General features: G+C 39.0%; 3 protein-coding genes and 1 long non-coding RNA gene across 4 annotated transcripts; all 4 read right to left on the bottom strand.

The window, feature by feature from the left end:
• Nucleotides 1–2,394: 2,394 nt before the first annotated feature.
• LOC128474686 (proprotein convertase subtilisin/kexin type 4-like) lies at nucleotides 2,395–5,581 on the bottom strand. The gene is given in 2 exon segments (XM_053457075.1): nucleotides 2,395–3,599; nucleotides 4,237–5,581. Coding segments are annotated over 2 exon segments (1,110 nt in total). The 5' UTR covers nucleotides 4,343–5,581; the 3' UTR covers nucleotides 2,395–2,595.
• Nucleotides 5,582–7,100: 1,519 nt separating this feature from the next.
• Nucleotides 7,101–7,732, bottom strand: LOC128473602 (proprotein convertase subtilisin/kexin type 4-like; the record flags this gene model as incomplete). Its single annotated transcript, XM_053455855.1, has 1 exon — nucleotides 7,101–7,732. A coding segment is annotated over one exon (582 nt), but the record flags the coding sequence as incomplete, so codon positions are not given.
• Nucleotides 7,733–11,279: 3,547 nt separating this feature from the next.
• Nucleotides 11,280–11,800, bottom strand: LOC128474688 (uncharacterized). The gene is made up of 2 exons (XR_008346389.1): nucleotides 11,668–11,800; nucleotides 11,280–11,490 (listed from the first exon to the last, which is right to left on the bottom strand). It is a non-coding gene; the product is annotated as an uncharacterized LOC128474688 (long non-coding RNA).
• An 883-nt stretch (nucleotides 11,801–12,683) lies between these two features.
• Nucleotides 12,684–14,864, bottom strand: LOC128473601 (proprotein convertase subtilisin/kexin type 4-like). Its single transcript, XM_053455854.1, has 2 exons — nucleotides 14,709–14,864; nucleotides 12,684–14,603 (listed from the first exon to the last, which is right to left on the bottom strand). Exons 1-2 carry the CDS (start codon nucleotides 14,862–14,864, stop codon nucleotides 12,684–12,686), a joined length of 2,076 nt encoding a protein of 691 aa, XP_053311829.1.
• Nucleotides 14,865–24,074: the final 9,210 nt, after the last annotated feature.

Below are 24,074 nucleotides of genomic sequence, written 5' to 3'. Positions count from 1 at the left end.
ATGACAGGGTAAGCGAGGGGAGCATCTATTTTTCTCTGTTAAATTTAAAATATCAGTTCATCTTCTTGTATTTTGATCTTTTTAGAACATAACCTATTTGATATGCAGGTATAACTGAGGGGTTTTTTTTTTTTACTCCTCTGAGCTAGGATGGCTGCATATTTTTTCATATCATTAAGAAGGGAAATTGTTCTGTAGCCCACCATGCCTCATTTGGCTTCGAAAGGGATAAACTATTCGTTCCCAAAGAGCTGCTGAAAACTATCTTAGAATTAGCTATTTCATTGCGATGTGGTGTGATTTTATGTTTAAAAATGATATAGATTAATGAGGTAAAGTAAGAGGGATTGTGTGTAGAAGATTACATATCAATGGCTGATACGTATGGTTGTGATTGATGGGTTCAACAACCTGTGGGAGTTTGTCCCTCACCTTTTTCACTCTGGCCAATCAGCATTTACCAGGGGAGGGGCAAGCATTAGTGCCGACACCACTTTAAACTGTCAGTTGCCACAGTTACAAACTGATAAGAGGTGTAGCGTGACACATCGGCAGTTAGCTCATATACAATAATGCAAGTTAATAGTTTATTAGCGCAGGACATGTACCGTTATGAGGTGGATTTGAGAAGCAGTAGTGGCTATTGTAGTGTTTTACAGGGACTGCAGCAGACATTTTGTCCCCTGCTCCTGAGTAGAGTCCTGCCCAGGCCTAGTGCCCCACTACTACTACCCCACTACTACTACTACTACTACTACTACAGCACCTCTTTGACCATCCTTATTCTGGGGGAACCTTTTTTTCTTATAATATTGGGGGAAATTCAGTCCTCCACAGGGCTGCATGTGTGTATCATCTGCCAGTGCCTGCCTGCCCAGGTCCAGTGCCCTACTAATGCTGCTGCTGCACCTTATTTTAGGGGGGAACCATTTTAATAAATTTCTATAATATTGGCGAAATTCAGTCCTGCTCCACAGGGCTGCATGCGGCTTTCATCTGCCAGAGTCTGCCTGCTCAAGCCTACTGCTGCACCTCTGACAGTCCCTATTTTGGGGGATCCTTTTTTTAAAAAAAAAAAAAAAAAATTCTATAATACTGGGGAAATTCAGTCCTTCTCCATGGGGGTGCGTGTGCCTATTACCTGCCAATCTCTGCCAGCTCAATGCTCTTCTATTGCTACTTCTTTTTCACCGTCCTACCTCCGGGGCGGGGAGAACCTTTTTTTCTTTAAAATGTATATAATGAAAGTTGAGTCCAGAAGGTGTCACGAACCTCCCTCTTTGGGAACGCACCCCCGAATGTCATTCCTGAAACAAAAACAATTTTGAACACTGTAATATATTAACTGGGTAAATCTTTTGTTTCCTCAATACATTATTGTTGTGTTTTGGAGGAACATAATCTTAAACACGTATCTCAAATTACACTTTCTGGTTAAAAGATACAAAGATTCATATCACTTAACATATGTAATTCAAATTAATAGAAGACACTAATGCGTTTTAAAAATGTATTGACATATTAAGTGGGTAAAGGCTATTTGTAATTTCCACAATATCATAGGACTTTGACGGCACCGTGGCATGCGGTGGTGGTGGTGGCGGCGGCGTTAATTCTTCTATATTTCTAAAACACAGATTTCGTCTCCAATTATCTTAATTTGACTTCTAAGGCTTGATTTTTGTCAGTTAACAGATAAAAATTGTTAATCGTCATCCAGATTTGTTTTTCAACAATTGTATTCTGTTTACTAATAAATTAATATCTGCCTTAATTTATTTTGAGTTAGTTATGAATTCTTTCATTTCAACCAATATACCATTTAAACAGCTTTTTTAACAGCTCTGGAGGGACTATTGCTTTCAACCTAAATAATGGATGTGTGAATTAATGAAATTTCCATTAATGATCCATCTTCCCCTTCTTCAGAGACTGGAGAATCCTTGCTTTTGATCTTTATTTCCTTTTGGAGAAGCCTTTCTCTGCTGCAACTTTTTAGATTACATTTTAAGACAGATTTATTTGAGCAGACACGGATGTAACAATATCGTGAATCAACCTTGAATGTAACCACTGTGGGCCTAGTTATTCCGTGCAACACTGAGTCAGCTTTCATCAAATCTCAGATAGTGAACTTATAGTTTCACAGCTACTACAGACCCTCAGTTGATTCGGGTTTAATTTAGCGCTTTAGGCAAATATTGGGACTCTTTAATGTTTGAGAATAGTTCCTTATGTCCTAATTTCTACAGTTACAACATGCAAGGTATTTCAAAACAGAAGAAAGAAAAGAGAAAAGAAGATAAGCCTAATATCTTAACTATCATACCAAATTTGTATTTGAATTTCTTTTAAGACCATGAGACTTTTGTAAAATAAAACAGAAAAGAAAAGTTATTTTGCTAAACATTTAATGAAACTCTATTTACATGTCAAAAACAGGTCAACTGAATCTTTTTAGTAGAAATGACTGAACTAAAACCAGCATGCCCATAACCGCTACAATAGCCACACTCATTATCACCGCCATTGACATAGATTGAGGGACCAGAATGGATGAGGTGTTCCGAAAGTCTACACTTGGAAAGGCAGCTCTTAAGCATGAGTTGCTTTTTTCCCAGAACAGGCAGTGACATTGTAAGTCAAAATCAGATCTGAATACGCTTTTTTGGGGGTGCTCACAATTGTTATGAGGCACTTTCTTTGAGGCTGCGTTGTCTCCCATGTTTCGGCCAGCTCCACTACTCGTCCAGCATGCAAGAGTCCGTAGCCGAAATAGTGGCTCACTTTTCTTCCCACTCCATTTATGACCCAATCGTCAGCCATTAGGTGGGCAGGACTGGACGCTCTAACCACGAGATGTTGTACATCCCTCCATGTAAGAGCTGGGTTTGCCTCCAATGCCAAAGCAAGGATCCTGGCAGCAAGTGGAGCGGCGGCTAAAGTCCCGGTGTGTTGATCTGTACACGTGTGGCGTATATCAGTGGTGATAAAAGTCCCTTCCTGACCACCACCGCTGCTGTAAGTGCTTGTAAGTTTGCATGCACACGCCTCACTGTACCAAGGGACCGTTCCACGTTTTGTGACACCCCCAACAGCAATAGTGTAAATACTGTTGGAGTAGCCGTCACTGTTGCAGTGGTCATTATTCCTGCCACCGTTTCCAGATGCTTTGACAGATCCAAAGCCACCGCGGCCATTTAATATTCCTTTTTAAAAAGCCTCAGAAGACAACACTCCTGGTCCATCCAGTACCTTTCCATCATCAGAGGGACCCCAGCTGGCGCTATAAATGTCAATATGCTGTGGGTTCAAACTCAACGACTGAGCTTCAACAATGTCTGTGTCTATCCCATCCAGCATTCGCACACCTCCTATTCTAGCGTTGTATGCTACTCCAGCGCCGCAGATGCCATTATTGGCAACCGCAGCCACCTCGCCTGCACAGCGGGTCCCGTGGTCCTCATTAGATGGGTTATATCGGGGCTGAGGGTCAGGATCATTGTCATTAAAATCGTAACTCGCCTCCGGATCATAGTTTAATGCGAGATCGGGGTGGTCCTTTTCAAGCCCATCATCCAGAACGGTCACCACCACACCTCGTCCGGGATATCCACGGTTCCAAGCAGTCTGGACATCATGTGTTCATCTGTCCCGTACAAAATCAACGTGATGTGACGTAGAAATCCATGGTTGGTGTAGCTTCCTCTGTTCTAAGGTCCAAAGGCCCAATGGATTTTCATCCCAAGATTGTATGGTCATGAAGGACCAATCTTTGTACCGATCAGTGTTGGTATCATGTGGTCTCTTGCCCATTAGCACAGAACGGGTGCCCATAGGACTGGTAAGATAGATTTCCAGGTCACCTCTGGGACTGTAGCTGAGGGGCATTTGGGCTTGGACATGCTCCAGGGATATTATGTGATTGGGGGACCCAGAACAGGCAGTGACATTGTAAGTCAAAATCAGATCTAAATACACTTTCTTGGGGGTGCTCACAATTGTTATGATGCACTTTCTTTGAGGCTGCGTTGTCTCCCATGTTTCAGCCGGCTCATCCAGAATTCCATGCATGCAAGAGCCCATAGCCGTGGTAGTTCTCATTAGATGAGTTATATCGGGGCTGAGGGTCAGGATCATTGTCATCAAAATCGCAACTCGTCTCCGGATCATAGTTTAATGCGAGATCGGGGTGGTCCTTTTCAAGCCAGTCATCCAGAATGGTGACTACCACACCTCGTCCGGTATATCCACGGTTCCAAGCAGTCTGGATGCCTAAGTCAAGATTTTCATCCTTATGCAGGTACCACTGCAAGCTGAAGAGGGGGTCTGTGGGAACCATATCAGGCTGTCTTTTCTCCCTTCTCTTCAGCGTCTGCTGCTCAAACCAGCTAACCTTGGGTTCTTTTTCCAGTTGAATGTTTCTACCCCAGTGAGGGCTGAAGGATTTCCTTTGAATGCCACGATGAGATAGATGGTAGAAATCACTGCCAAGCACCACCTGCAAAACAGTTAATGCTCATAAAACAAATACATCATTTGAATAATAAATTCAATTTGTATAAAACACGGCGTGGTCTTTTATTTAGCGTTATAAAATATTACAAATCAACTTATTACTTATGAACATAAACAAATTGTAACCACATAAACACTCTTGTCCCAAACCAAACTTTAAACTAGTCCCAGGCCATCCGCCCTAAAGCCAACTAAACAACAACCATTTGTGGTCCATCCCATACAAACCATGTCCTGCTCCACCATACTTTGCAGATTCAAATTGAAAATATCATAACCGATGTCTGACAAATGTATTCCATTACTTTTCTAAAGACCTTCACAGTCACCTTCTAGGTCCACATGCTTTAAACTTAACCCCCCCCCTTCCAGAGCCATAACTCTCTGCATAGACCTATTTAGCTTACACCTAACCCTATCTAGCGTTCTAAATTCTGGCCTTTTGAGCGAAATAAGCCTGTGAACCATTTCAGACGATATAATTACAGCCTCACTAAAATAGACTAAGAAATAAGAGCAGCAACAGCTCAACAGATTTAACCCCAAGTTGTTGTCACCACAATGGATAATGATCACATTTGGCCATGGAAAAATATTCACATGTTCAAACAGAATACTCTCCATTTGACAAATTTCCAAGCCCCGAAGTCCTAACCAAAAAATATCAACTTTGTCATTTTCAAACCCAAGGTTTCCTCCACATCTCCTTATTTCCGCTCTCCTCTGAGCCCAGAAAATAAAGGAATGTCCCACAACCCCAGCCATTTTCGGATGGTGACCTAAAAAAAAAAAACATTAGCATTCTACAAAAGATTAGGTCTGACATAAATCTTAAAATGATCCGTTTTCCATCTCCAAATTGAAAATTCGTTAAAGGTTGTCCAGGTTGACCACGTACCAACCAATTCCTTGCCACCTTAGGACGCAGAGCCATAAAAGCCTCTGACATCTTCACTGGACACTTGCAATTCCCATCAACTCTTTGCAACTCTATCCAGCATCCTTTTGCTGTCTGTTTTAAATGAATTCAAAAACAGTCGTAAATTATCACCGCGAACCACATCTTCCACTTGTAAGCCCGAGCCGCCCATGCCTTTTTATAGATATCCAAATAATAGATAAAGATCTAGCAATTAAAACACTTATCTGGGTGAAGTCAATTCTCAAATATTCTTTGGAAAGTTCAACCCTTTCTTCTACGCTTGAGGTACCAGCTTCCCGAAGAGCTGAAAATCAAAGCATGACAAGGCGTTAGCTAGAACGTTCTTCTTCCCCAGGATATGCTTAGCTTTTAACCAAATACGATTGAACAAATGTAAAGTAAATCTCTTAATACATTAACCACGGGCACAGATTTAGCCTTCAATGTGTTAACAACCCAAACAATCCCATATTATCGCAGTTTAATAATAATATTTTATTGCATCATAAGTGTCCCCAAGATTCCAAAGCTGCCACCACCACCTGCAACCATTTTTGGGGTCACTTAATTGCCACCCAAAAAATACCAAAAGAAAAAAAAGAGAAAAGGATGAGCTACTCGGTACGGTCATGACATCGATATAGTTTCTCACCTGTAAATGCAAAAACATCTTCTCATTAAATACATAACTATTAAGTCACTTAAATGCAAAAATACATTTGTCAGCGGTGACGTTAAATCACACAAAAACTATATATTCTCTGATCAAATATGAGACAAACTGATTAAAGAGTTATTTCTGTAATGGGTAAAATTCAGCAAGCGAGACAGCAGCCCCAAACAAAAAGCCAAAATGTAATTATTATAGAAACGGCACAAATTCTTAGTTGATGTCAGCCAGCGTCTCCAAACGTCAGGTTAGCTTGATTTTTGGTTTTGGAATCCTCACAACATATGAAATCTGAGTCTATGCTTTTCCATCCTTCAAGCATGCTGTCAAACGGGCACGCTTTAATTGTTTTATTATTGAAAATTTTCAGGTAGTAAAAATCCAAATTTATAAAATAAAACGAGGAAAAGGTATTTTTGCCAAATAGTAAAAGGAATTTTATTGGTGTAACAGTGCTATCCGCGTCAGGTTGGGTCTCTGCTCTTCCTTGTTGAATTTGTCCTCATCAGCGTTCAAAAGCAGAGGAAATCTCCTCCCTGCGCAGATTCCAGATCTGATTTAGAGCACGGTGGTTGCCCATCAGACAGGACTGGGGTCTACTCGTGATCTTTTTCGTAGATACCAGTGAATGAAAACCACCAGCGTTCCCATAACCATTACAATGGCGTAGAAACCCGTGGTTGGTGTAGCTTCCTCTGTTCCTAAATTCTAAGGTCCAAAGGCCCAATGGATTTTCATCCCAAGATTGTGTGGTCATGAAGGACCAATCTTTGTACCGATCAGTGCTGGTATCATGTGGTCTCTTGCCCATTAGCACAGAACGCGTGCCCATAGGACTGGTAAGATAGATTTCCAGGTCACCTCTGGGACTGTAGCTGAGGGACATTTGGGCTTGGACATGCTCAAGGGATGTTATGTGATTGGGGGACCCAGAACAGACAGTGACATTGTAAGTCAAAATCAGATCTGAATACACTTCTTTGGGGGTGCTCACAATTGTTATGAGGCACTTTCTTTGAGGCTGCGTTGTCTCCCATGTTTCAGCCGGCGCATCCAGAATTCCATGCATGCAAGAGCCCATAGCCGTGGTGGTTCTCATTAGATGGGTTATATCGGGGCTGAGGGTCAGGATCGTTGTCATTAAAATCGTAACTCGTCTCCGGATCATAGTTTAATGCGAGATCGGGGTGGTCCTTTTCAAGTCCGTCATCCAGAATGGTGACCACCACGCCTCGTCCGGTATATCCACGGTTCCAAGCAGTCTGGATGCATAAGTCAAGATTTATATCCTTATGCAGGTACCACTGCAAGCTGAAGAGGGGGTCTGTGGGAACCACATCAGGCTGTCTTTTCTCCCTTCTCTTCAGCGTCTGCTGCTCAAACCAGCTAACCTTGGGTTCTTTTTTCAGTTGAATGTTTCTACCCCAGTGAGGGCTGAAGGATTTCCTTTGAATGCCACGATGAGATAGATGGTAGAAATCACTGCCAAGCACCACCTGCCCAAGGTTGATGAAACCGAATTTCTGTGCAATACGTTCTGCCTCTACAGAGCCATCAGGTATGTGCACAGCCCAGCTATTTGTGTAAATCTCCAAAGAGAAGATCGCATGGATCAAAACAGTTAATAATCAAACACAAATACATAATTTGAATAATAAACAAACACAAACAAATTCAATTGGGATAAAACAGGCAGTGTTTTTTTATTTAGCTTTACATAATACTAAAAACTTATGAACTTATGAACACAAACAAATTGTAACCACATTAAAACTCTTGTCTCAATCCCAGAGTGAAAGCAAACTTTAACTAATCCCAGGTCATCAGCCCTAAAGCCAGAAAGCCAACTAAAAAAACAGCCACAAATGGATAAACAACAACCATTTGTGGTCCATCCCATAAAAACCACGGCCTGCTCCACCAGAAAGATCTTCACAGTCCCCTTCTAGGTCCACATGCTTAAAACTAAATCCCCCCTCCTTCCAGCCCCATAACTTTCTGCATGGACCTATTTAGCTTACGCCTAACCCTAGCGTTCTAAACTCTGGCCTTTTGAGCCAAATAAGCCCGTGTACCATTTCAGACGATATAATTACAGCCTCACTAAAATAACTTCTAATATCAGGAATTAAGAACAGCAACAGCTCAACAGATTTAACCTTCCCCAAATCATTGCCACCACAATGGATAATAATCACATTTGGCCATGGAAAAATATTCACATGTTCAAACAGAATACTCTCCATTTGACAAATTTTTATGCCCCGAATTCCTAACCAAAAAATATCAACTTCGTCATTTTCAAACCCAAGGTTTCCTCCACATCTCCTTATTTCCTCTCTCAGAAAATAAAGAAATGTCCTACAATCCAAACCACTTTCAGATGGTGATCTAAATAAAAAAAAAAAACCTCAGCATTCTACAAAAGATTAGGTCTAACATACATCTTAAAATGGTCTGTTTCCCATCTCCAGACTCTCCTAATGACCGATTTACGTGGAATAATTTTCTTTCTCCAAAACAAGAGTCGATAAACATTTTACGTCTAAATTGAAAATTTGTTAAAGGTTGACCGGAACCATGTGCCAACCAATTCCCTGCAACCTTAGGACGCAGAGCCATTTGTTTTTGTTTTTTTTAGGTGATGTCAAAAACAGCCTAAAATTATCACCACAAACCACATCTTCCACTTGTAAACCTGAGCCGCCCTGCTTGTTGAAAAAGCTCCAAAAAGGCAATAACAAAAGCAGTTTTAAACAGACGCGCTTCAAAACGGTTTCAACAAATTTTACCTAAACATCAACTCATGCAGTAACTCATATAGAGGTCTCCTAGAGTCCTGTGTTTAATACAACCAGAACCCTTTAAAATCAGTCTTAAAAAGAAGTCTTTAAAAACATTGCTTACCTAACAATTTAAAGAAAAAAAAACATAATAAACACCTATTAATAAAACCCTTCTTCATTATGTCCAAAACAAACTCCAATGTCTTCTCAATGCTAGCATCCACAATATTCGTAAAACACGATCACCATTTCCATGCCTTTTTATAGATATCCCAAATACTCCCAATAGATAAAGATCTAGCAATTAAAACACTTATCTGGGTGAAGTCAATTCTCAAATACTCTTTGGAAAGTTCAACCCTTTCTTCTACGCTTGAGGTACCAGCTTCCCGAAGAGCTGAAAATCAAAGCATGACAAGGCGTTAGCTAGAACGTTCTTCTTCCCCGGGATATGCTTAGCTTCTAACCAAATATGATTGAACAAATGTAAAGTAAATCTCTTAATACATTAACCACGGGCACAGATTTAGCCTTCAATGTGTTAACAACCCAAACAATCCCATATTATCGCAGTTTAATAATAATATTTTATTGCACCATAAGTGTCCCCAAAATTCCAACGCTGCTCCACCACCACCTGCAACCATTTTTGGGGTCATTTAATTGCCACCCATTTACTCTGCCAAAATATATACCGTATTGGCTCGGATATAGGCCGCCCCTGTATATAGGCCGCACCCTAAAAGTTTGGTGCTTTTTTAAAGAAAAAGTTTTTTTCTTTAAAAAAGCACCAAAAAAAACATGCTGCCACTCTGTCCCCCTCCCCCGAGATATGCTGCCACTGTCCTCCCCCCCCCGAGATATGCTGCCACTGTCCTACCCCCCGAGATATGCTACCACTGTCCTCCCCCCCGAGATATGCTACCACTGTCCTCCCTCCCCGAGATATGCTACCACTGTCCTCCTCTGCCCTGCGGGGCCTGCGGGGGACATCTACGCAATACAACTTCCGGTGCCGGCACTGGATGTTCCGGCACCGGAAGTTGTATACGCGTATTGCGTAGACGTCCCCCGCTGGCCCCGCAAGACGCCCGGCAAGTCTGCTCCGGTAAGTCCGGGGGGGGGGCTCCGCACGATGCGCTTAGACAACCTCCCGTGCTGGCACCCCCCCCGTGGGAAGTGCTGGCAAGGGAGGCTGTCTGAGCGTATCGGGGAGTAGGATGCAGGTCCCCTGCACCGCTGCGGGGGATCTGTATCCTGACCCCGCTGCCTGCCCGGCGCCCGGGACTGCATATCCCGGGCGTCAGGCGCTAGACCCCGAATATAGGCCGCACCCCCACTTTAAAGACTTAAAGTGGGGGAAAAAAGTGCGGCCTATATTCGAGCCAATACGGTATATATATTTTATATATCCACTGAAATGCAAAAAGTTAAAAAGAAGGCGGTTTAAATCCCAGTCTGTCGATGTATGCTGCGCAGCCTGCCGGGTCCCGCAACACAAGGGTCTTGCTGTTAGCAAAACACTATCACTGTTTGATGTAGCGCCATCGTATTCCACAGCGCTACACAATGGGCACAGAGCTCCCTCTGGTGGAGCCAGGCAGGAATGCACCATCAACCAATTCCCAGAGCTCCCTCTGCTGGAGGCAGGCGGGGGATGCACCCTCACCCAGTTTTACGGTACCGTTTTAGTTTATGGGACGGTTCCCCCGCCAGACTCTCAATTTACATGCGTGAGATCAGAGATTATTCGGGACATTAAAAAGGAAAATATAGCACTGTGGGTGCAAGAAGCGGATATATATATTAATGGGATTGTTAGCAAAATAAAGCTAATATATGTATTTTTTTACATATATATATCCACTGAAATGCAGAAAGATAAAAAGAAGCTACTTCTAAAGTTGCGATGAAAACATTCACTAGGTCACAGGAGTAACTTCATGTATCCTTTACATATTAGGTTGAGATTAAAGTTAGGTAGGATACACTTTTAATGTAAATATCTTTTCAATGCATAATGCCACCTCCATACAGAAAATACATTGTGACTCCCAAACACCAAAGATGAAATGTACACTCACGAGTAACGTATCCAGAGCATCAATTAATGTCAAAGAAAAACTGAAAGACAAAAACAGAACGGTAGAGAGAGAGAGAAAGCTATTTTCACTGATTTTTATTTGGTCAAATTTATGTCATGCCGGTCACTACTTAAGTGAGTTATATTTTACTTTCTATCTTTCTGCTCCAATAACCCCTTATCTCCTATATCTGCCCCTGTCCAGTATGTAACTCTCTCTATTACAGCCCTCATATCCTGCAATACCCATCTTCATATTCCTCACAATCAACTAAATTTATTCTGGGTGACTAACATTCCTTCTTCATTCCTATTTAATCTTTCTCTATTGTCTGGTACTCTCCTACAATATTCGGCAATTTACTACTTAATCATGTTTTTCTCGATGCAGTCTAATCACCTGCCCCACGTATCTTGTCCATCACAGGTAAGAGGTCGCAACTCATCATACGGAAAGGCATTCTCCAGGTAATTGTTGTAAGCGTGATAAAACATGGACTTCACTCGATCCCTGAGGATGACAAAGGAAAAAAAGAAACATTAATCGCCGAATGTTTAACTAGACTCAGACTCAGAATAAAAGTATTTGGTGGTACTACAGACTTCCACAATGATGACTCCGGTAGGAGCCCCAACACCGGCCCATTTAAACATAAAGGAACGCGGTCACCGGCAGCGCCATCTCTACCTGTAATGCGCCGCGTCATGCTGACTAAACCGGCTCTCCTTGGCATTCTGTACCGGCGGCAGGGCGACCACGAACCCCAAACACACAGGGAGCAGGAGCGGGTTCATGTCCTGTCACTCGTACCGGAGTCCCTCACAGCATTCTAACACAACGTCGCTTCCTGCTTCCTGCTCAGCTGGCGAGAAAAGAGCATTGTGATTGGTCCACGCATTCTAGCGGCTGAATGCTCGCTCAGTATTGGTCAAACTGATGACACGTCCTTCCAATAGCAATGCGTATCCCCCATCTTTACTCCTGGCAGTGATTACGCTAGTTTCGTGATCCGTCGCTTTTTTATTTATATGTTTTGTGTACGGAATTCGTGTGGATTCTCATAACACTGTCTATATGTTTATTATCTGAAGCAAAATGATTGTTGAATAAAATAAATATTGTTTCCAATATATAATACTTTATCCATGCTCCCTCACCCTTACACATAGACATTCATGCTCACATACACTGTTACAGAGACATTCATGCTCACTCACCCTTACACATAGACATTCATGCTCAAAATATATTTTCTGTAAGATATAACAAAATATTTTTCTGTATGATTACGTGTGATGTAAAGTGGAATAGCCTCTGGGCTATTACATAACTTTTAAGTCACTTAAATGCAAAAAAAAAAAACATGTCAGTGGTGACATTAAGTCACATAAAAATGATGTATTTCCAATCTTTAATCAATGTGCATTGCTATAGAATGCTTGATTCTTGTTTTGGAATCCACACAAGATATGAAATCTGAGATTGGTCTAAGCTTTTCCTTCAAGCATGCGAGCACGGTTTAGTTGTTTTATTATTCAACATAAAATTTCCAGGTACTTAAAATCTAAATTTGTAAAATATAGCAAGGAAAAGGTATTTTTGCCAAATAGTAAAAGGAATTTTATTGGTGTAACAGTGCTATCCGCGTCAGGTTGGGTCCCTGCGCAGATTCCAGATCTGATTTAGAGCACGGTGGTTGCCCATCAGACGGGACTGGGGTCTACTCGTGATCTTTTTCGTAGATACCAGTGAATGAAAACCATTAGCGGTCCCATAACCATTACAATGGCCGCACTCATTATCACTGCCACTAATGTCGTTTGAGGGATCCGGATGAATGAGGCGTTCTGTAAGTCTACACTTGGGGAGTCAGATCTTACGCATGAGTTGTCTTTTCCATTATATTCGTATAAAGGGGAACAGGAAGTGCAATTATTGGCAGACGACCCTTTACACGTAAAGCAGGATGGGTGGCAAGCGGCACAAGAACGAACAAGGTGAAAGCTGCTGGGCTCTGACACCTCCGCTCTCTGCGTAGACTTAAAGTATTTGGCAGGGCAGTAAGATAGACAGAGCTTTCCAAAGGTATAATATGGTGCCAAACATTCTATGCACGACCCATTTCTATCCCGCCTCAGACACTTTCTCATGACAGACTTCTTGATTTTCCTGGACATCATGTGTTCATCTGTCCCGTACAAAATCAACGTGACATGACGTAGAAATCCGTGGTTGGTGTAGCTTCCTCTGTTCCTAAATTCTAAGGTCCAAAGGCCCAATGGATTTTCATCCCAAGATTGTGTGGTCATGAAGGACCAATCTCTGTACCCATCAGTGCTGGTATCATGTGGTCTCTTGCCCATCAGCACAGAACGGGTGCCCATAGGACTGGTAAGATAGATTTCCAGGTCACCTCTGCGACTGTAGCTGAGGGACATTTGGGCTTGGACATGCTCAAGGGATGTTATGTGATTGGGGGACCCAGAACAGGCAGTGACATTGTAAGTCAAAATCAGATCTGAATGCACTCTTTTGGGGGTGCTCACAATTGTTATGAGGCACTTTCTTTGAGGCTGCGTTGTCTCCCATGTTTCGGCCAGCTCCACTACTCGTCCAGCATGCAAGAGTCCGTAGCCGAAAAAGTGGCTCACTTTTCTTCCCACTCCATTTATGACCCAATCGTCAGCCATTAGGTGGGCAGGACTGGACGCTCTTACCACGATATGTTGTATATCCCTCCATGTAAGAGCTGGGTTTGCCTCCAATGCCAAAGCAAGGATCCCGGCAACAAGTGGAGTGGCGGCTGAAGTCCCGGTGTGTTGATCTGTACACGTGTGGCGTATATCAGTGGTGATAAAAGTCTCTTCCTCACCACCACTGCTGCTGTAAGTGCTTGTAAGTTTGCATGCACACGCCTCACTGTACACAGGGACTGTTCCATGTTTTGAGACACCCCCAACAGCAACAGTGTAGATACTGTTGGAGAAGCCGTCACTGTTGCAGTTGTCATCCCTGCCACCGTTTCCAGATGCCCAAACAAAGATAGATCCAAGGCCACCGCGGCCATTTAGTATTCCATTGTAAAAGGCCTCAGAAGATAACTCATCTGGTCCATCCAGAAACATTCCATCATCAGGGGGACCCCAGCTGGCGCTATAAATGTCAATATGCTGTGGGTTCAAACTCAACGACTGAGCTTGAACAATGTCTGTGACTATCCCATCCAGCATTCGCACACCTCCTATTCTAGCGTTGTATGCTACTCCAGCGCCGCAGATATCATTATTGGCAACCGCAGCCACCTCGCCTGCACAGCGGGTCCCGTGGTTCTTCTCATTAGATGAGTTATATCGGGGCTGAGGGTCAGGATCGTCGTCATTAAAATCATAACTCGCTTCCGGATCATAGTTTAATGCGAGATCGGGGTGGTCCTTTTCAAGCCCATCATCCAGAACGGTCACCACCACGCCTCGTCCGGTATATCCACGGTTCCAAGCAGTCTGGATGCCTAAGTCAAGATTTTTACCCAGGTACCACTGCAAGCTGAAGAGGGGGTCTGTGGGAACCATATCAGGCTGTCTTTTCTCCCTTCTCTTCAGCGTCTGCTGCTTAAACCAGCTAACCTTGGGTTCTTTTTTCAGCTGAATATTTCTACCCCAGTGAGGGCTGAAGGATTTCCTTTGAATGCCACGATGAGATAGATGGTAGAAATCACTGCCAAGCACCACCTGCCCAAGGTTGATGAAACCGAATTTCTGTGCAATACGTTCTGCCTCTACAGAGCCATCGGGTATGTGCACAGCCCAGCTATTTGTGTAAATCTCCAAAGAGAAGATCGCATGGATCAGAACAGTAACAACGAAAACCAGAGCTATGCTCCTCATCTTGTACTGTCAGCTTACAAAAGCATCTGTTGGCCTAACGGCCAGTGCTTTTATGACCTACACTATGTCACAGTAGAAGGGCGTGGCACCTATGTTACATCACAATAGCAGGGCGGGGCTGCGTACTCTCAGCGACAAGCCTGCTAGAAAATGCTTACAGTTATAATGTCAATATATAATTCTGAAACAGTAGTGTGTGATTATATATATATATATATATAAACACGGTATATATACACACACATATATATATATCACACACAGACTACCATTCTAAAATGTGGGGTCACTTGGAAAATAAATGTCTAGCTGTAACAATTGCAAAGGGGTTTTTCTTTTCTTTTTTTTTTTTCTTTTTCTTTTTTTTTTTATAACAAAAAATAAAAAGACATAACATATAACCTTTCATCCTTATAATATACCAAGCAATATCAAAAGGTTAAATTTATAACATTCACATACGAGACGGTATCAAGACCAGGATGTTTTCTTTATCGTCTAGGGGGGAGAGAAGAAAGAGAGACATTGATAGTATTTATATATTAATATAATGATTTAATTAGTATTGCCAGGATTATGTAATAGTTTGATATGAATAACCAGTTCCAGAGAGCCATCTTTTCCATGGAGACCAAATTACTTCATAATCTTTTATATTGTTATGAGTTCGGTAAAAGTGCCTCTCCATTGTATATTGATAGTTTATTTGAGCTATAACTTGAGACCAGGTTGGAACCTGGTCTGTTTTCCAAGATCGAGCTATACATATTTTGGCTGCTGCCAAAACATTAATAGCCAAAAACAGTTTCGATTTATTTTTCCAAGGAAGATCGATATGAAAAAGAAAAGATTGCGGATTCAAAACTATGGCAGTATCAAATAGATTCTTAAATAGAGTGACAATTTCAGATCTAAGGTTTAACAACTTATCACACTCCCACCAAATGTGTATCATTGAGCCCAGTTCTAGTTTACATCTCCAACATTTGTTGGAGGTAGTATTATACATTTTATGGAGTAAGGTTGGAACATAGTACCATCTGTGAAGGAGTTTGTAATATTGTTCTTGAAGATTTATACAATGTATTGCTTTCCGTACTTTATTCCAGGAGTCACACCAAATATCAAAAGAGTAGGAGGCACCCAAATCTCTTTCCCATTTCAGAATAGTGTTTGGTTTATCTAACATTTCTTCTTGATCCAAAATGTTCCTTAATCGTGTAATTAAGTTTTTTTATGGTGAGCATGTATAAACCTATCTAAATTAGTGGAAGGAGTTAATGGGTTACTTTTAATGAAATTTCTAATTCTTAAATAAGAAAATAGTTCTTTACTTGATAAATTATACTTAATTTGAATTTCATTAAATGGAACCAACTGAGAAGTAGTGCATATATCTGAAATCGTATCTATACCCTGGAGAAACCAGGATTTCAGATCTATATCCTTGATCATGTTTTGCACAGCCATCAATGGAGAAGATAGCGAACAAAGTTCCGTATTACCAAATTTCCCCTTAAAAATAATCATATTGCTTAATACGTTAGAAACAATTGGGTTAAGAATATTAAGTCTGTTTATATCTTTTTTGTTAAACCAATATAAGAGGAATGGATCTAAATTTTGACATTTCCACCTCTCATAATTATACCAAGGTAGTTCCGAATTCCTTTTTATATCCCAAGCTAAAAAATGGTTAAATAAGCAAATTTGTTGTAAAGTACTCAAATTAGGAAAGTTAAGTCCAGAACTTGTAAGGTTTCTAATAAGAATAGCACGTGAAAGTCTAGGTTTTTTACCCATCCATACATATGATAAGAAAACTTTTTCGAATTGGTTTAGAATTTTCAATGGAACTGATAGAGGAATAGTTCTGAATAGATAGATCATTTTTGGCAAAATATATGCCTTTAATGTATTAAGTCTGCCCATCCAGGAAATTTCCAAATTCCTCCATTGAGTAAATTGATTTTTAAAGGAATCTAAAAGAATCAAATAATTATTAGTTATGATAGCTGAGAGGTTCTGATATATTTTAATTCCCAAATAATCAATATACTTTTGGTTCCAATGTATTGCAGATTTATTCTTAAGAAACTCAAATCGAGAATTTTCCATATTAAACTCAATGATTTGTGATTTATCTAAGTTTAATTTATAATTAGAGTATAATGTATATTTATTAATGCATTCCAAAACCTCCAAAAGAGAGTTTTCAGGAGAAGCTAAAGTAAGTAAAATGTCATCAGCATACAAAGAAATCTTGTGCTCATACGGACCAGTATTTATTCCTATAATTTTATTTGATCGACGTATTAATGTCGCAAGAGACTCTATTGTGAGGACATATAATAAAGGAGCTAAAGGGCATCCCTGTCTTGTTCCATTATTAATGGGGAAACTCATGGAATTTAGATTAGGACCTGAGATTTTTGCGTACAAATTCTTATAAAGCGCCATAGTGAGAGTTAAAAATTGGCCAGTCAGACCAAAAGAAATTAAAGTTTGTTCTAAAAAGGGCCAACTCACGCGGTCAAACGCTTTTTCGGCGTCGAGCGCAAGAAAGATAGCTGGTGTTTTACTTAAGTGTATCTCATAAATTAAATTTAGTATTCTACGCGTGTTATCTTCCCCGTTTCTGCCCAATAAGAATCCTGTTTGGTCTGAATGAATTAACTCACCCATAACAGAACTCTGTCAGCTAAAACTTTGGAAAATATTTTGATATCTTGATTTATCAGTGATATCGGACGATAATTCGTGACTTTAGTTAAGTCTTTCCCACTTTTCGGGATAGGAGTAATTATGGTCTGTAACATTTCAGATGGAAAGTTATTCCCTAAGGATATTCCATTAAATAATCTCAGTAATAAAGGAGAGACAATGGGTTCCAAAATTTGAAAAAAACAAGACGAGAATCCATCTGGGCCTGGAGTTTTGTGCAAAGGTAAATGTTTTATAGTTTTATTTATCTCAAATAAATTAATCGGCGAGTTTAGTTCTTGTAATTTTATTTCAGAGATTTTCGGTAGATTGAGAGTATTAAGAAAACAATTAATTTGCGTTTTATCTTTCGATAATACTGGTAAATTGTATAGTGTGCAATAATACTCTCTGAAAGCTTCACTGATTAATTTTGGAGTTATTTTTTTACCGTTTAGCACTATCTTGTTTATTCTATTTTTGGCATTTTTGTTTTTAATTTTATTCGTTAGATGTTTACTAGCTCTATTACTGCTATAATACCATTCCTGTTTCAAAGATGTTAGGTTTCTGTTAATCTTCTCCGTTAGTCTTTCCTTAATCTTAAATTGGATTTCCTTAATCTCATCGTAAATCTACGAGGTAGAGGGTTTAGTTTATTGGCAGCCTCTAATTGTGCTAGTTTGATATAGAGATCAGTAAGAGGTGCCCCTTTTAATTTCTTAATATATGCACCTTGTTTTATAAGATGACCCCTCATAGTACTTTTAAAGGCGCACCACAAAGTTGCATCTGAGACCATACCGTTGTCGTTCATCTCTATGAATTCTATGGCTAGCTTTCGAAGTTGTTCTTTAAAATCTCTAGAGGACAAAAGAGATTCGTTTAGCCTCCAATTGGATCTTATATTAAAGTCCTCATTATTTTTGATTATTATAAAAATAGGAGCATGATCAGACCAGGAGAGATTTCCTATGCTAGAGGATTCACAGCTTTCAATAGACTTAATATCTGACAAAAACATGTCAATTCTTGAGTAGGAATGATGCACAGCAGAATAATAAGTAAACTCCTTCACAGATGGATTTTGTGTCCTCCAAATGTCATATATTTTGTTTCGAGCAAGACAAAGAGAGAAGGATCTAGCCAAAGATTTTAAAGTTGAATTTGGATAAAAACCATACGGGAAACTTTTATCTAGTTTAACATCTGAAATGCAATTCATATCTCCACCTATCAATAAAGAACCTTTTGAGATATTTTGAACTCTCAAAAATCTTTTCCAAAAATTTTACTGTATGTACATTAGGAGCGTATATGTTAACGAGTGTATATAGTACATCGTTCAGTCTACAAAGAAGAATATTATATCTTGCCTCATGATCATTTTCCAAATATATCTGTTCAAATTTGATTTTTTGGTTTATCAAAATTGCAACACCTCTTTTCTTTATCCCGCATAAGCTAGCTTGGGCAATAATGGGGAATCTCTTATATTTCCAGCAGTAAGAATCATCCTTCTTCCAATGGGTTTCTTGCGCTAGACATATATCCACTTGCTCTCGAATTAACATATCATATAGGAAACCTCTTTTATATGGAGAGTTTAATCCTTGGCAATTGATAGATACTAATTTAAGTGTCATACATATTAAATACAATTAGTCCCTCCTTCTCCCCCCCTAGATCTGGTCTACCGTCAAGACATAAACATCTACATACACAAAAAACATAAACATTACATTTACATTCGTACTATTTACACAAGAAAACATATCATGTGTTTGTTGCCCCATATAGTGTATTGGGCTATATCATGCGTAAGTGCCGATGGGTGGAGACGCCGCAAACATAAGAATAAATTAAATATACTTTGAATATATAATAATATTAATAAAATTATAAAAATAAAAATAAAAAAAAATAAAAAAAGAAAGAAAATTAAATAAATATTTAAATAAATTATTTCATAATAATGGGAATGCCATTTCCAAAAATATGCGTGCGACGTAACTACGCCTGCGGCTAGTGCCGGCCCTTGGAGACGCAGCAGCTACTGACTGATGCTACTTACCGCGAACGTGGGAATTTGATGAATCCAAAACGCATAACAGCGTCTTTTTGCTCCTGTGAATCCCTTCGTCTCTGACTGCAATTGGATTACTTATCCCCCCCCCTCCTTACCGGACTCCCTCTCTCCTGCTACTCATCCTAATGATGATGGATTCTATGCTCTCATATTGGGCAAAGAGAGTTTGACTCCTAGAAATTCTTCGAAGCCTCCACGCCATGGAGAATTCAGAAATACGGACCGTCTGTACACGTGGCTTTTTACCAAGATAAGTGATTTCAGTGACTTTATTTATAACTCTATTTATTATTTGGATCCTTATCGTTTGATTGGTATAATATATCAGCTCACATAGCTAACACGTGATTGTATGGTTAAATATCATCTATTGGAGATATTCTGATGACTATTGGCTTTATTGGCTATATAACTATACAAAATATACAAAACAATAAAGCTGAGAAGGAAAATAAGATACAAGATACAAGATAAGACAAATATCTCTCAAAGAGGGGACGGATTGTAGATTGGAGGGAGATTGGAGGGAGGATAGGAGAAGGAGTGGAGTGAAGTAGACGAAGATACACAGAACATAGAAGAAATATAATTGGAAATACACATAAAGAGCCCTAGAAGAGGCTTAGCAGAGGCGAAGTTCATATTTAAAGGACAAGCAACGACGTCCTAAGTCATATCAGAAATAATGCCGCCCAAAAAAGAAAAAGATCGAGAAAAGGAAAGAGAAGAGGAAAGGAGGATAAGCTTGGACAAATCTAAAGCCTTGACAACATATTATTCTCCTAAATCTGTAACTTCCACCGCTTCCCATATAACTAAACGCCCTTCAAAGGACTCTTCGGATGTTTCAGTAGATCTCTCTTTGGACATTTGTCCAGATACTATACAATCCGATTTAATTCATCCTACCAAAATTGAAAATATAAATGATTTATATTTAAAACTCACGGCAGAAATGAAATCTAACACAGTTTCTTTGAAACAGGATATTGCCTCCATTTTTGCTACACTCACTTCTCAGGCAAATTCCATTCAGACATTACAGCTTGAATTGGGAACTGCTAGGAACGAGACTAAGGTCTTGAAAGACAAAATTCAAGCTATGGAAACGAAACTTACATACTTGGAGGACAGATCAAGGCGTAAAAATCTTAGGATAAGAGGGATTCCTGAAAATATTATTAATTTAGGCGAATATTTAAATGGTCTTGTATCCACCTTTGTAAAACAAGACTGTCCACCCAACCATTTGTTCGACAATTATCATAGGATCCCGAAGCCGAAAGACCTGAATACTGAGACCCCTAGGGATGTAATGCTTCGTTTTAATAATATGTATTTTAAGAATCTCTTTATAAGAGAATTTAACAAAAGTAAGCCACAAATGGAACAATATAAGGAACTCAGATTGCTTCCAGATTTCTCCATAGTAACACGCAACTTCAGGCAACAATTTTCTACAGGTGTCAAGAAACTCCGCGATTTGAATATAAGATATAAATGGGGTTCCCCCTCTAAACTGATTATGTTTAAGGAGGGTGGACCGCACATAATTAACAATCCTTTGGAACTTGACGACCTTCTAAATAATCTAATCTCAACTGAAAGCCAATAATGGACTAAGTAGCTAATTTATTATATAATTTATCTGTACTGTATGTTTGTTTTTTTTTTGTTTTTTTTTTTGTATTGAATATTAATTATTTTGCACTAAGTTCACTTTATTTGTGGAAATTGCACTTCAGTGCTGGTTGATGAGTTCTTATTTATTTATTTTTTCTGTACTTTTGCATTTTATATTATGTGATTTTATACACTAATTTATGTAAAATGGGAATCTTTATTTATTTTATTTATTAATAATTATATACAGAATACCAATTGTTTTGCACTAAAGCCACTTTATTTGTGGAAATGGCACTTTAATATTGGTTGATTAGCACAATTTACTACTATGGAACAGATTTTCTTTTTTTTTTTTTTTGTATTGAATATTAATTATTTTGCACTAAGTTCACTTTATTTGTGGAAATTGCACTTCAGTGCTGGTTGATGAGTTCTCATTTATTTATTTATTTATGTTTTTTTTTTATATTTTTGCATTTTATATTATGTGATTTTATATACTAATTCATGTACAATGGGAATCTTTATTTACTTAATTTATTTATTAATAATTAGATATATAGTCCAAATATTGCACTTATATATATATAGAATACCAATTGTTTCGCAATAAAGCCACTTTATTTGTGGAAATGGCACTTTAATATTGGTTGATTAGCACAATTTACTACTATGGAACAGATTTTTTTTTTTTTCCCTTTTCATTATACTATGCGATTTTGCACATTAATTTATGTAAATGATTAGCACATTTTATTGTGAAATAGTTTTTTTTTTTCTCTATTTTAACACTTTATGCTATTTTGCACAGTAATTTAGGTACAATGGACTTAATTTATATATTATTAATTATATATATTGTGCAATTATTACACTTACAGGTATTGAATACCAATTGTTTCACACTAATGTCACTTTATCTGTGGAAATAGTACTTTAATATTGGTCGATTAGTACACATTTATTATGCAATTTTTTTTTTCTCTTTTTCCGTTTAGATACTTTACATTATATACTATGTGACTCTGTACACTAATCTATTAACTTTTTTATTTAATTATTTATTTATCTACTTCATTCTCCTTTTATATATGTAAAATGGGAATCTTTATCTACTTAATCTTTATTTAATTAAGTAAACACAACGTGCCGTTGGAACGCAGGAATGATGGGAGTGATAAAGAGCCTCTGAAAAATCAGCCGTTTTCAGCTACAATCATTCAGTCATTTATAACATTAATGATGCCTGTGCTGTATTTCTGATGCATTTCTTGTCATTTTAATAGACAACATTTGTTTTCAGAGAGAGTTCTATGTGACCTCATACTTTTGGATGGTGGAGTTAGATATGTATATATATATATATATATATATATAGAGAGAGAGAGAGAGAGAGAGAGAGAGAGAGAGAGAGAGAGAGAGATAGATAGATAGATAGATAGATAGATAGATAGATAGATAGATAGATAGATAGATATAATGCCAAGTATTTCATAAGTGGTAATATAAACAAAACTCTTGGGGACTCTTATCAAGAGAATCTAAGAGTAATAAAGTAACAGAGTAATAAAGTGACATTTAAAGAAGGGACCTGATTAAGGGTTAAAAATTGTGTAGAAAGGGCACGAGAAGACAAGCAGTCACAGGGTCAACCCTTGAACACTGAACAAGATGGCTCCGGATATAAAAACATCAAATCCATGGCATGTAGCTGTATGTCCTAGCTAGGTCTTGGGATAAGAACGGGATCGGCATATTGTTATCCCGACGACTGAGTGAAGATGCGACCAAGGACTGATTAAGGTCGGAGTCTGCAGTCAAACTCTATTCCTATGTTTCCTGTACAAAATTAAATATGATTTAATGATCTCTTTTTTTCCCCAGTGTGATACAGTGTTAGCTAATACATACACACATATATAACCCTGGGGACGGTCACCTGTGGGATCCACAAGGTCCTCCATGATGACCTAATTTTAATGAGAATATACACTAACATTAATCTAAATGCCTATATTATGTGTTTCAATCGTCAACGTGCGCATGCCCAAAGCGCTTTTCATAGGAGTGTGTACTTATGCAGGTTCTGGTACCCTAAACACCTACTTAATGAGTAGACCATCTACTGATGAGTAGACCATCAGAGTTATTCTTTTTCTGCTTGTAACAAATACGTGTTTTTTTTCTTGCAAGGGTTCAAAAACCTACTTTCTTGTTTGTTATAAATATAAAAACGTGTCTGTATTTTATGAATCTTACTATAATTATTGAATAACATTTACTGTATGAATATATATATATTTACACTGTTATGCTATCAATAACTACTATCGAGTGTAAAGTCAGAGTCCACACTCCTTGTTTTCTGCAATTAACAATATTTATTAAGAGAGGCTAAACAAACTAACAATACATATACAAACTACTATAAGTTAGTATATGCTGTTACCAAACTAACTATTCATTGATTGAATGGAAATAACAAAGAAACAGCAGGATAAGCCTGTAAACACGTGATACAATTACCACTCCCTTGTGATCATCTCCACGCAGACTCAGAGAGAGAGAGAGAGAGAGAGAGAGAGAGAGAGTTGGCAGGACTTTATAAACACAATAAGTCCTCCTTCTGCTGGACACTCCCCTGGTAACCTATCTTCTCCAGTGACCCTTAGAGACCAAGGTGATAGAAAAGGGAAAGGACATTGCACTGGGGGAGGGAGTGGAAGGTGACCAAATGTCCTAACTGATTTGCCATGTGCTCTGCAGAGAAGAATCTCCATTAATGTTTGAGA

The sequence above is a fragment of the Spea bombifrons genome, chromosome 2, assembly GCF_027358695.1.
Source record: "Spea bombifrons isolate aSpeBom1 chromosome 2, aSpeBom1.2.pri, whole genome shotgun sequence".
In the NCBI taxonomy this organism is placed as follows: domain Eukaryota; kingdom Metazoa; phylum Chordata; class Amphibia; order Anura; family Pelobatidae; genus Spea; species Spea bombifrons.
This window is presented reverse-complemented; position numbering and strand designations above follow the sequence as displayed.

Excerpts from the sequence above, each read along its gene's own strand:
- LOC128473601 (XM_053455854.1), bottom strand. The coding sequence starts at position 14,864 with ATGAGGAGCATAGCTCTGGTTTTCGTTGTTACTGTTCTGATCCATGCG. Across the intron at positions 14,604-14,708 it reads GTTTCATCAACCTTGGGCAG|GTTAGCTGGTTTAAGCAGCA; the intron begins GTGGTGCTTGGC and ends AAAGAACCCAAG.